The sequence below is a fragment of the Myxine glutinosa genome, chromosome 1, assembly GCF_964187855.1.
Source record: "Myxine glutinosa chromosome 1, kmMyxGlut1.1, whole genome shotgun sequence".
Classification (NCBI taxonomy): Eukaryota; Metazoa; Chordata; class Myxini; order Myxiniformes; family Myxinidae; genus Myxine; species Myxine glutinosa.
In genome coordinates this window covers 138,420,005-138,434,490 of record NC_136261.1, presented here as the reverse complement: position 1 = coordinate 138,434,490, position 14,486 = coordinate 138,420,005, and the positions used below count along the sequence as shown (strand labels likewise).

Here is a 14,486-nt window from a genome sequence, read left to right as displayed (position 1 = left end):
TGGTAAACATCTCAGTGAGAGATAAAAAGACTATGACCCATGTTGCAGCTAGAGATTCAACATTGGCATATGTCATCAATACCCTGGGAAATTTCGTTGAGTTCGTTATTACTGTCCTGGATCAGCCAAACCAACAGAAGACCAATGAACATAATGCTTTCGACATTCGACATGTATGAATGCTATGGCAATAGCTGCTGATAGATACATGTATGGCAACCGGATATTATTCTGAAAAGCCGAAGTTTTGGTCTACCATTGTTATATGTATCAGCAAATATTAAAAGTAAACAGAACTCAATGTGACATAGGTTTCTTTATTTGAATCGTATCAGTGCGTACATACGAAGGTTTACTAATTTAGAAATCATAACATGATTCATCATGCATGTCCGATCAAGTATATTTAAGAAAAAAACATATTGTGTGTTGAATAATCCATTAAAATTTCACTCTGAAAAAATAATAATAAAATAAAAACCCTCCCTCCCTCCCCACTTTTTTGAAAAAAAGTGATGACAAACAGGAAAAAAAATTTAACCAGCCTAACATATCCTCGAGTTAAATACTGTTGTGCAAAAGACTCCTGGTGGTTAACATTGCTCAGTATCGTTTAATTATCCCCTTAATGTCTTGGATATGGGTTTTAAATGTAATATATATCCATATGCACGCGCACGCACGCGCACGCACGCACACGCAACAATGACGGGTTGGAGTTATTTGTTCAAATATTCAATGAGACTGGAATATTATGATGTTTTGTATCAAGAACTAGAACGACACTCTTCGACGTCACGACGTCGACCGATATGCCTCCGCCCACATTATTACTTCATTATAATATAATACTTGTACCAACTTTGCTTTAAATCCATACAGCTCTTATCAAGTTATCGCATTTTTACCTGACATGACCTCTGACATTTGACCTCTTGATTCCAAAATGTAATCAGTTCATGTTTAAATCATTATACATACATAATGACATATCCATATACGTTTGCTCTATTATAATAAGATGTGTACCAAGTTTGAATTAGATCAGGTCAGCCGTTCTCAAGGTATAGACCTATTACGGACTTTGACCTTTGACCTTTGACCTTTGCCCCCAAAATCGAATCAGTTAATCTCTACATCATTATACATACCTGTACCAAGTTTGAATTAGATCACTTCAGCCGTTCTCAAGTTAGACATATTACAAATTTTGACCTTTGACCTCTTGACCCCAACATCGAATCAGTTCATCATTACATCATTCTACACGTGTACAACATTTGGTCAGAATCCCATCACTGGTTCACAAGTTATCGTGGTAACAGGATTTTTACCGAACATGACCTCTGACCTTTGACCCCAAAATCTAAACATTTCATCTTTACCTCATTATACATACCTGCACCAAGTTTGACTAAGATCCCTTCAGCCGTTCTGAGGTTATCCCGGTAACGAAAACCTATCACGGACGGATGGACAGACAACCTGAAAACACAATGCCTCCAGCAACTTCGTCAGCGGAAGCATAAAAAGCGTTATTTCAAAACATGTACATGTGTGACCCGATTTTCTTTATCTTCTGGGACATTTTGTTTTGACAGTGCAGCCTCATGAACGTTCCAAAGTCTGAAGCCTTGACCTCGTGTCAGGTGTGCTTATATTTTGTTTATTTACTTAACACCTTACAAAGACAAATTAACATACGTTTTACTCTGAGCTCATTTCACCTCCATGTGCCTTGCATTTTTTTTAACGCTTCGGTTTGCAAGTCACCTACAAATCCAATAGAAGATACTTAATTACTATTATTTTTGGTCTTTTGCGGCCTTGGAGTCTTCGAGGTATTTTGGGTCTTCGGTGTCCTCTGGGTATTTTGAGTTCTCTGGGTATTTTGTATGTAATCAGTGGTTTCACTTTAAAATCAAGCTCCCGATTTAGCTAAGGAGTTTTAAGGTGCAACTCACTCGGTCAACCAACAAGGGAAACATGAAGACCAAGGAGATTTCAAAAGAAGTCAAACATAAAGTGGTGGAGAAGCACCGTTTAGGAGAGGGTTATGAGAGATTTCAAAGTCCTTCATTATCCCTTTGAGTAAGGTGAAATCCACCATTAAAAATTGGAAGACTTATCATACCACCCAGACTCTACCGGGATCAGGTAGCCCATCCAAACTCAGCAGCTGGGCAAGAAGGAAACTGGTCCAGGATGTCACTGTAAATCCAGCAATGACTTTGAAAGATCTAGATCTCCGAGGCTCTGTGTCCGAGATGGGGGTCAGTGTTCATCAATCAACAATATCCCATTCCCTTCACAAAGCTGGCCTCAATGGACAGGTGGCAAAAGAGAAGCTATTACTGAAAAAGACGCATCTAAAAACCCGTATGGAGTTTGCAAAAAAATCACCTTAATGATACTGCAGGCATGTGGGAAAATATTTTGTGGTTAGACAAGACTAAAATTGAACTTTTTGGTCTAAATTCAAAGCATTACGTCTGATAACACCATAACACTGCACATCACCCTGTCAACACTATCCCTACTGCCAAGCATGGTGGTGGCAGCATCACGTTATGTGGCTGCTTTTCATCAGCAGGGACTGGCACGCTTGTTAGGATAGAAGGGACAATGGATGGTGTAAACACAGGATAATTCCTGCTCGAAAACCTCCTCAAATCAGCCATGAATCTGAAACTGGGTAGGAAATTCACATTTCAGCAGGACAATGATCCGATGCAAAAAAAGCTAAAGCCACACTGGAGTGGCTGAATAAGAAGAAAATAAATGTTCTTGAGTGGCCCAGTCAAAGTCCTGACTTCAACCAAATAGAACATTTATGGTGAGACTTGAAGATTGCAGTCCATCAAAGATCCCCATCAAACTCGACAAAACTACAGCAATTTTCACTTGAAGAATGGGCAAAGATGTCACTATCTCACTGTGCAAAGCTAGTGGACACCACCCCAAAAATACTCGTAGCAGTCATAGCTGCTAAAGCAGCTTCCACCAAGTACTGATATATGGGGCTGAATACTTTTGTATCCAGTGAATTTTGATTTGTACATGTTTTTGTGCAGGTATTCCTGACATGTAACCTCCTTCAACTATAACAGTTGTAGTTTGATCTCTTCAGTTATGAATAAAAAAGATCCTTTGGAAAAATTGTTTCGACAATTCGTAATCATACTAAAATACGCCATTTGGTGTCTGTCTGATGAATTTTTGACGCCAATACATTCCGTCGTTACTTATCCAATCTCAACCAAACTTGACAGGATGACGAAGGGTTACACAATGAAGGTTGTAGCGCATTCATTTTCCCCCCTCCCCAAGGGGGTTTTCTCCCCCGAGCGGGCTTTCCCCACCATTGCAGTCAATGGGGTCGCATGTTGAGGTGTATATCCATATTAAGTTAGCTTTATCATGGTTTTTCCAAGGCGGCTTCGAATAACAAAACTAACGATAATAGCATAATATTAATGTTATTAGAACAACAAACATGCATTTTAAAGGCCATTTTCCCTACTAGAGCGGGGGTTAGCCTTGCGGTCCCCATGACAATCTTCTCCATTTTGCCCTATTTTCTGCATCTCTCCTTGTTAACCCCCTTGCCCGCATTTCTTCTTCCACCATCTTTAACCAAGTCTTTCTCGGTCTTCCCCGTCCTCTACTTCCTTCTACATTCATTTCCATCACTCTTCTCAACCAGTCACTTTCATCCTTCCTCAACACATGACCAAACCATCTCAACCTGTTCCTCTTCACAGCATCAATCACAGGCTGTATTCCCATCATCTTTCGCAATTCATCATTTGTCTTCCTCTCTCTCAACGATACTCCGCACATCCGTCGAACCATTCGCATTTCCACCCTTTCCAACCTTCGTTGCTGCTCTACGTTCATCACCCATGTCTCGCTCCCATAAATCATAACATGTTATTGTTAATGTTATTACAAAACAATATCAATACCATTAATATCCCACCTCCCCAAGGTGTTTTTCCTCCTTGAACAAACGTCGAGTCAACGTTTATAAATAGCTTATCATGGTGTTTCCGTGGGAGCAACGGCCCAACGACCTCCACCAGAAGTAAAAATATTATAAACCACAAACACGTATGATTAGCTTTTTAAACAGTCGCTAATGCTGTTTATAACACTAAACAAAGAAATTTGGAGGAATCCGGACGTACGTGAGGTAAGTTTTACTTACAGAACTGAGCGAACTTCTACTGTACTCTTATATACCCCACAAGGGTTGGGTGAATAACATGACCCTTCCTGGCGCTAATGTGGCGTTTTTTGTCGCGCCCTTTTGAAACTCGCTCCTGCTGTTTAACACGAAACTGAAAGGGAGGAAGCCCGGGTTGTGCTCATTTACCAAGCTGCTAGCTAGCGCTCGCCACGACAGCCGTTCTTTAACGGTTTTGAATGGAGTGCATGCTCGAATGCTAATACGACTTGGCGATCTCTCCACAAGAAACTTGGTAAATGAACACACCCAATGTTCTTGAGACCCGATCGTCTGTAATCTATATACCCCAAAGAGGAATGACCCTTCCTGCCACTCCCGTAGTGTGTGGGTGTACTGGTTCATCTAAATGTGGCATTATTGGTAGGGGGTGAATACTTTTGCAGGTAACTGCAAGTCACAAGCAAGTCACAAGACCCCAGAGACCAAGTACCAAGTACCAAGTACCAAGTACAAAGTCAATTTTGTCAAGTCCAAACCAAGTCGCACGTTGCCAAATTTTGCGAGTCAGGTACAACTCGAGTCTGATTCGCCGACTGGAGTCACAAACTCTGCAGCATGTTCCCTGCCAAAGTGGCCGGGACCTGACCATGACTATCATGTGGTGTCTCACCGGACATCACAGGGTATTTCTGTCTTGCGATTCCCTCTATCTCTTTACTGCAGTGTGATTGATTGGGCTCCAATAAGGACAGATATTTAATGCTTCTCGGTCCTTCATTGGTTATTAGTCCCCTACCGGTGTACACCGGAGGGGACTATAGGTTTGCACGCCGTCCCTCCGTCTGTCAGTCCGTCACGCAAAGAACAGCTTTCCGGACTTTTTTTCTAAACGCTTAATGCTAATAATTTCAAACTTGGCACATGGTTTCCTTATGATAAGTTACAGATCAAATTCGAACTTCACGACGTTTCGATCATTTTTGACAAGGTTATGGCACTTTGAACTTTGGTAATTCTGATAATTCTGATGATCCTTAACTCAGTGCCATTTCAAGTTTTAATTTCCTTTAAAAAACATTTCTCTGCAATAATTGGACCGATTAAGATCAAATTTTCACCTTGGAGGGACTCGGTCCGCAGAATATTTTAATGGTAATTATGACGTCACAGGTCACGTGGTTCGGCCGCCATAATGTTTTTTGTGAAAACACGAAAACCCCTTTTTCCTGCAACGGCTGAACAGATCGAGGCCAAACTTTGCAGGCAGAATTGCATACCCATGACAAACAAAAAAGTCAGCGAGCATGATGTCATGCATCACATGGTTTCAGTTATGACGCTTTTAAGCATGAACCTTTAAAACCGAGCCCGTCCCTCATTTTTGATCCAATCGAGGGGAAACTTCACAGATCTGTTCAGCATGTCAGTCTACTAAAATGTTCTTTTGGAATTTCCGATAAGTCACGTGGTTTGGCAGATATCGTTAATTAAACGAAAAAAAAAAAATTTTTTTTATGGATATCTCTTGAATCGCTAGTACCTCAGACCGTGAGTTGGTAATTATATAATTCACACAGTGCAATACGTGCAGGCTACTCCACGGAGCGACCTTGCAGGCTTATCAACGAGGCGAGGCTTGACACACGTGTCTCAGCATACCTCAGATCAAGTTTGAAAACCAGCATCAACCGTGCATAAATTTTCATATTCGATCATTTTTGCCAAAATTATGGCACTTTCAACTTTGGTAGGGGACATGCATTGCAGCGCAATACTCAGAATGCTTGTTACATTAAACATTCATTATTACAATTAAGTACACCTGGTTTTGGGGTGAATTTGGGTCATTGTGATCATTCCTGCAATTAGGGAAAGTCTGCTGAGGTCTAATCGGCAACGGTAGTCAACATCGTGCACCCAGACCTCTCGGCCTGATCGGATGTTAATTTGAGATGAGGTGAGCGGTACCAATTAGCGTAATGCTCAGCCGACTCAAAGACCCCACCAGTACGATATAGTGACAATGGACAAGCGATCCGGCTAGGGGTCTTCGACTCGGTCGGCCATTACGGTCGCTGTTGGGGCGACCCGTCAGGATTTGAAACAGGCAAGTAGAACAACCCCGCATTGCTACAACAATAAATTTGCCTTGCTCAGGGACCGCATCAGCTTTCACACAACAAAAAGCAGGACCATAACACCTGAAGCCGAAAAAACGTTGAAGCTGCTTTACCAATATTAAGGCTCATCATGAGAGAAACCTCAAAAGACATGACCATCACTGTTTCTGCTTGTTTCTTCAATCACTTGATGGAATTATATTGACAAAGCTCCACTTATCTCCATTCAAATGCTAAACCACAACTGTTATTGACTGACCAAGCAACGAAACGAAGATGTGGAAATTCAGCACACCAAAACTGGTAGCAGATATCCGGTAAAAGGAAAATGCAAAGTGGCTTGAATTTGTGTTCACCATTACTGGCAGACCCCTTACACAGATACTTAAGAAAACACAATAACCTTCTCAACAATGTAAATGTTAATTTCCACAACTTCACACAACCCCATCTTCAAAATGGCATTTCAAAGGTTCCCTTCAATTACCAACCAATTCCTTAGGCCATCATTCATCACCATGGCAATCCCCTCCTTTTCTCTTTATCCAAGCCTATGCAATTCTGTTACCCTTTCAGAAGCCTTTCAGAAGAAGGACATGGAGCAAAAAGGCAAACAAGCAAATTGCACTCCCCAGCCATGACCTGAGCACCCCCAGTAGTTTTCTTGTCTGACCTGCCAGAAGCAACTCCAGAGCTGCAATTTCGTTGAGGTCAAACATGTCACTGAGTACAAGAGCCTCCTCAACGAGCTGTGAAGACAGCAGACAGAGACCCTGCTGGCCGTGAATCGAAATTCCCTCTATGTTCGCTTTCTTCAACCGCTCGCGATGTTGAGGATTCTTTGCCTTCAAAAACACAGCCATTCTTAATTCACGGCATGAATTACAACAATTGTAATGCCTCAACACTGAACTTCATGGCACAATGTAAAAATAAAGAAGAAAAAGCATTTTTAGCAAAACAAAACGAGTACTGGTAGTCCTGCCAACCACCTAGCCCAGTGTTTCCCAACTTTTTTCGCTATGTGGTCCAACTGGCTTTTGACCTGGCATGTCATGGCCCAGTGAGGATCATAGCAATTTTTTTTAAAACCAAAGAAATGTCAATAAGAACCACAACTTAATTCAATTTAGACTTTAGAGTATTTAATGGAACAATATTTCTCATTTGAACAATGTCTTTGTGAAATGAATTAATGCGAGTGAAGTAAAGCAAATGTATTTGTGACAAAGGGTCTTGCAAGAAATTTTTAGAACAGAATATCAAGAAAATCAATTGAAAAGGCAAATGAACACTTCAGACTTCAAGGCTTTTCCATAAAAAACAAATATTTATTTTAAATTAAGAAATGAAACTATATTAGCACATTGCAATAATAACCAGGAAAATAAAAAAATATTGGAAAACTCATCTCCAGGGTGCTTTGCTTGTGGTCTGTAACACAAGACATTGCAGTATCTGCCAATTGAAAAAAAACTCAAACCAGTTTAACCGAAAGCTACTTTAATGAGAGATGTTCTCCCGAATTTTCTGCACCAGTTTCCAAATCCTCGGTTCTGTTGTAGAAAGCGCACATCCAAGATCTGCCTCACATTCAAGGCGGTTCCGAGCCTTTGTCTTCAGCTGCACCAACGTTGAGAAGCCTGATTCACAAAGATAAGTTGTTGCAAAGGGCAGGAGTTTCCGAAGGCATTCCTTTGCAATGTTTGGGCAGCTTCCCATCATTTTTGGCCAAAACTCAGATAGAGGAAGCTTCAAAGACATCTCTGCATCCAGAATCATTTTGAAATTCAATCAGTTCATCTTGCAGGTCATCCTGGATGTCACTGACTTTAACAAGAAAAGGATCCCCCATGAGCGCCAGTCTTTCTCTCCCAATTTCTGGAAAGTACTGGAGTAATTGTTCTCGGAGACAGCTGAGGTGTGTCACAACATCCTTTGCAACGCCAGGATCCAACGGCTCATTAATAGTGACTTCTGAAAAAGATTCGAACATGGTAAAGTTCCCTTCCTCAGCCTTTCATTTCCAGTTTTCAAGCTTCTGTATAAATGCAGAGAGTGTCAATGAACTGAATGATAGTTGTTCCCTTTCCTTGCAGCTTTAGATTCAGTCTGTTCAGTTGATCAAAAATATCCACAAGGTATGCGAGGCGAAAGACCCACAGCTTTTCATGGAAGGAAGCTTCACGTTTGTGCTTTTCTTGCATCTGTAGGAAACTCTGCATCTCTTCTCGGAGTGCAAACACTCGTGCCACAACATTTATTTTGATAGCCAACGCACCTTGGTGTAGTATAGCAGGTTCTTATGCTCTGAATCCATTTCTGTGCACAATTGCTTGAACAGTCGGGAATTAAAAGCACTGCTTTTTCACGTAGTTCACAATTTTGATGACTTGTTCAAGAACATCCTGAAGATGAGATGGAAGGGTTTTTGAAGCAAGAGCTTGCCGATTAATCGGACAATGAACAGAAATGATGCCTGGAGATAGATTTCGATAGGTGGGTTAGGTGGGTAGGTGGGTCTACAATAGGTGGGTCTTAGAGATAGGTGGGTCTACAACACATTTCTCCATTGTGGAATGAAAATCTTGCAGTCAACATGGCACGCTGAAGCTCTCAAGACAAACCCTCAATATCCTTAATATTTACGATTGGAAAGCCCATAATCAGAGCAATGGCAGCTTCTCAATCTTCTTCATCCTCTTGCCCTCTCAGCCTTCTACCTCTCCCGAGCTTCAGCAGTTCAGGTGCATTCAATAATCAACTTGTCAATTCTTTAGTCCAAGCTTTCCATTTACTTCATTAAAAAATAACTGCGTTTTATTCCTCCCTCTCTACAACAGTCAGGCTCATGGAAGAGCAAGGTTAAATACAGGACTTTCAAAGTGATGCACGAATGCTTAAATGAGGGCTTGCACGCATGCGTGTGCACTTTCAAGGACCCACTTCTGCAAGACAGGTGCTTTTAACCTGCCGTTGCTAGGGAAGAATCCAAGTTAAATAGTATTTTTAACATAATTTTCAGTATTTCAACAAAACAGTGGCAGTTTCAGGATGCTTAACTATAATTGTTGTGTTCTTGGATGCAAATTGAACTTACGAAAATGTAGGAAATATGAGAAATACCCATGGATGAGAAGTGTTGCACGACCAAAATTTTCCTGCGAATCGATGCGATCGACGGTACACATTGACGACTGACACACGCACACACACACACACACACACACACACACACACACACACACACACACACACACACACACACACACACACACACACACACACACACACACACACACACACACACACACACACACACACACACACACACACACACACACACACACACACACACACGAGGATGGGTGAAGGGCACATATCGAACATGCGGAGAGCAGCCTCCAACGATCATAATTCCTGAGATGAGAAACTTCCCCTGATAGATCGAGGGTGGGCGGGGGAAGGGCAGTGGAAGGGGAAAGGTCTTCAGGAAGCCGGGCGGATGAGAAAGGGGGTTGGGGAAGGGCCGGGGAAAGGGAATAGTCTTTGACTAATGAAACGTGTTGGAAATAAAAGAAAATAAAACAAATTATGGAACAGAGACCCTTATACTCAGTCTGTGCAGTGTCACCAAGCAGGTGGAATGCTCGATGCAAAGAATGAAGCCTGCACCTCCTGTCGTGAGAAGAAAGACCAACTCACAAGGGGACAGGAATTTGCCAAGAGGCTGTGGAGGTGCTACCTGTCTCAATAACGAAGCTCAACAAAAGGACCAGTCTATTCAATACATTAACAGTGAATGGGGGATGGCTGGTCGAGGAGCTAGATTCATGGACCAGCTGAGGAAGACCAGATTCATCATTAGAGCAGAGATGGTGCCATCCAAAAACTTTGAAAGAGATGCATCAACGGCACATGGATCCCTAAATAAAAATAAAATAAAAGATAAACGTGAAGGCCAGAACATAAGAAGAAAAAGATATGAGGAGGATGGGAGCCGAGCACTCGCCAGGAGGTGTACAGATGAATAATGAATGAATGATCGTTTTAAAGCCATTTTCCCTGCTGGAGCAGGGGTTAGCCTTGCGGGCCCCATGACAATCATGGTTCCCTGTTTAAGGCAATGTTTTTATGGCCGGATGCCCTTCCTGACGCCAACCCTTGGTCACGCTCTTACGATGCGCAGGGATACGGTGTACACACCGTGATCATTCATCCCAGCAAGCTGGTACTCAATTTGCCGACCTCGGAAGGATGACAGGCTGAGTCAACCCCCCTGGCGTTAATTCAGCGATCGACCGGGATTCGAACCCAGGATCCTAGAATCCCAAGCCGGCATGCTAACCGCTAAGCCAACACCAGGGCTAGGAGGTGTACAGATGGATGGTGGTAAAGTGGCCACAATGGATGGCAGCAATGGATCGTGGGGAGGGTCTGTGCGACGAAGCAAGGGTTTGGAATGCGGAGTGTCACTGAGGATCCAGCGGCGAAGGCGAGGTGAGACGGTTGGGGGGAGGGAGAGGGGGGCAGGGGGTGGGGGAGAATTAGACACAGAACCACAAGAATTGGGAGGGGAACAGACCTGACATCTACACAGATGGAGGGGATGAAAACAAGAATGGCAGATGATAACAGACGAAAGGACGGAGGGGCAAATAAAGGTGAAGGAGAGAAGGAGGATGAGGATGACGAGGACCAGCAAAGACCAAGAAGAGCTGGCAAACAAAATAGTGGATATGAGAGTGACACCATTCAGGGTAATACCACAACTACACAAGATAGAAAACAATCTGACAGACAACGGCTTGGGAAAACCAACAAAGCACTCAAGAGATTATCACCAAAATCATGCCCATTAAAGGAACTCAACGTCGTGAGTTATGCAGCGGCACAGCTTATATAAGAAAATTTAAGGAAAAAAATTGAGCGGAAATACAATTCTCCAGACGTCCCCGTATGGTGTTTGTGCCTTTATTTAATTTCCGCTCAATGCGATACGCTCTATAAACTCTTAGTCTCAACCGATTTTCAAAATTTAAATTTAACAGCGGAATTAAACTCGACAGCAGTTCCGACTGCTAAAAAAAAAAAAAAAAGTGTTCATTTGCTAAAATAAATAAAAAAGGTTCTCTGGGCATCTGAGCGCCTCCGGGCAGTGTTTAGTATGACCCCCATGTGTGTACGTGTACCTATGTGCATTGTGCAGAAAAGAGACGCAAACGGAAAGGGACTGATAAAAACAGATATTAAACTGTTCTCCACGAGTTTCGTACTTACCGGGTTGTTGAAAAGTGATAGAAAATCTGGTTTGTGTTTCCTGAGCACAGTTGCCAGCTTGTGGAGGGAATCTGGTAACTGTTCGTGCACTGCATTCTCCACAGCTTGGCGGACATCTTTGTACGGATTCCAAAGCCGAGTGACTATGGGGAGAGAAAAGGTGAAAGATCAAGAACATGGCTCCAACGATATGAAAAATAATAATTAATAAATAATGAGCAACTACATCGACCTCACGGTTTTGGTTTCAGCAAAAGTCATAAAAGGAAGACAAGAGTTTAAGGGTGTAGTACTGGTGAACTTTCCAATATGCCTCTTTTTTTAAAAACTATGTTTTTACGGTTTAGATTCATACGTATTGTATAAACTCATTCAGTATTTCCTTTAAAATATCTAGTTATCTTTACACACAATTTACAAGAAATATAATATTTTGCATGAAATTTGTTATAACTTTAATTTGCATCATTCTTTTGGGCTGAAATTTGGACAGGATATTCAGAATATCACTTCCTTTAAAATTATGAAGGCTTTTGTTTATAGGAGTAGCCATTGTGGATTTATTGAGGGACAACCAAGTTTTATCTGGTAATTGGCATAATTAGCTAATTAGTGAACATTTGACATAATTTCACAAAACCCTCTCATCAGGTAGTAGAGTAACACATGTATAATACATGTACCAAGTTTTGTGTGAAAAGAATGATCGGTGACATAGAAGATAGAAGTAGAAATGTGTTCTTTGTTTTTCCTTGTTTTTTATTGACGGTCTAATTTATGCAAATTATATGCATGTAATATGACAAAGAAGCGTTGAAACTGGTCTGAGTTAAAGCCAAGATTATATCTTTCAAGAAAAACTGAAAATTAGATATTAACTTGACTGTTTTTGTGTAAACTTAAAGGCCTCTCAAAGGTACCTATGTAGTTTTCTCAATTTTTCACCAGTACTACACACTTAAGTTCGCATCTTGACCCAGCTCTCAAATGCCACCCTGGTGTGTCACAAGCAGGACAAGACGTCAATAAGGTTAAGGTGCATGTGCCATCCCTCGGATCTGGGCGTCCGTCGACCAGCAGTAGTTGGTGGACATTAAAGATACCAAGGTGTTATTGGTGAAAAGTTGGTGAGGTATCGCGGGCACCCTGAACAAATTCCTACTCTGACCGATTACCCTTAAATCGATAAACCAATGGCATATCACCCAATATAACCATTGTCAACAAATTGCTTCGGCAGCTCGAACGCTCTGGACAGAAGTTACTAAGGGTGTATATGTGTGTATGTTCAGCACGGGTGGTGCTCCTCCCACTCGATCTCACCCATTTCGTTTCTAGTCTTTTTATGCACCTCAAATAAACAAATGAGCCAATCGAGCATGTTCGGGCAGAAACAGTACAGAGAACAACTAACACGATTTAAGCGGCAAAACAAAGAAACGCGGACAAGCACGAGGACTGTGGTGATTAATCACAAAATTCAACCTTTGACTATTATAAAAATAAAAACAAAACAAATAATGCTCCGACTTCTGTGACTGTCTATGTCTGAGACGGATTTCTTACATATCCTTACCATTGCAAACAAAACATCGTCCCCACCTGAATTTGCCGCCAATGGCGCCGCCATGCTGGTGGGGTCTTTCGACGGACCATCGACGTGCCTGAAAAACCTTTCTTTTCTTTTTTTTTTTGAGTGAAAACTTATACATCCAATATTTACTACATTCACAAAAAATGAAAAGTTGTTTTAATAATGCAAGGGAATTTCAAAAGGATTCGGTAGAAAAAAAATCTAAAATAGAAATTACTGCCGGCTAAGTTTCCCCCAACGATCGCTCCTGAATGATGTGTATATTTTATGTATTTCAGCGTAAATCTTTTATGTGTGATTAAAATGGATTTCCCACTTTGAACTTCCAGTAAAGTTTGATTGTCGAGCTTGCCGGTAGTATATGTGCTTCATCCATTTCTGGAAAAATTTAATATTTAATTCCCAGATCCTCCTCAGCACTTTCCGAGCTCCTGATTGGCCGACAAGTCGTTGGATCACTCGACGCAGCCATTATTGATCCAGGTGAGCAGTACACAAAGTGTGCTCTCGCCTGATTGTGGAAAAATTGCAGCGTTAGTCCATGGGACAGACTAGGGGTGTGTGTTCCGTTAGCAAGCGGCTTGCTTGATTCAAAGCGCTCAAGCTACCACTCCAACGGAACGGGGAGCTCGGCACCGCTTAACAACATGGCGGCCTCCAATGTAAACAATGCTATCGTGGTATTGGAACAAACTAGGGCATGCCCGTACTATATATATACGTATATCTAAAATTATATCCCCCCCCTCTATTTACATGAAATGGTTTGGTCCAAAGCGAACGGCTTGCGAGTGGTGACAATCCCCCCCCTCTATTTACATGAAATGGTTCGGTCCAAAGCGAACGGCTTCCGGAGTTTGGTAAAGAAATCGCCATCGCGTACACAAACGCGCAGGAAAGCGAATGAATCGCAAATTCGTTTTTATTAGTTTTAAAACATCGTTTAACGCCAACATAGCGCCAACATAGTTTGCAAACGTGAAATAAATGAATACGCTCTCAAATGTGCCATCCGAGGCAGAGTGTGTCCGCCACGTTCGGCACACGCGATCGTTCGCTGCTCTCTGATTGGTTGAATCGTTTTTTGGACATAGCTCGGTAAGTAATTGTCCGATTAATATGAAACCTTGAAAAGGCACATCCTCGGGTCCCCAGCAATATACCTGGCAAGTTAAAAGTATATCGGACCCGTGGTTGTCGAGAAACAGCGGTCACAGACAAACAAACGTACAGACGACAGACAGACAGAGATTACTGGAATTATAGATAGACTAGGGCATGCCCGTACTATATATATGCC

General features: G+C 41.9%; 1 protein-coding gene across 2 annotated transcripts in view; it reads right to left on the bottom strand.

The window, feature by feature from the left end:
* The window catches only part of NUP205 (nucleoporin 205), a 273,168-nt gene extending 259,928 nt beyond the window's left edge, over positions 1-13,240 (bottom strand). The window contains exons 1-3 of one of the 2 annotated variants that reach the window (XM_068118821.2): positions 13,195-13,240; positions 11,593-11,735; positions 6,986-7,157 (exon numbers count right to left, since the gene is read on the bottom strand). In XM_068118821.2, coding sequence (XP_067974922.2) covers positions 6,986-7,157; positions 11,593-11,735; positions 13,195-13,222 — 343 coding nt within the window. In that variant the 5' untranslated portion in view covers positions 13,223-13,240. The remainder of the gene's footprint in view (positions 1-6,985; positions 7,158-11,592; positions 11,736-13,194) is intronic. The other variant, XM_068118813.2, reaches the window with a different exon arrangement.
* Positions 13,241-14,486: the final 1,246 nt, after the last annotated feature.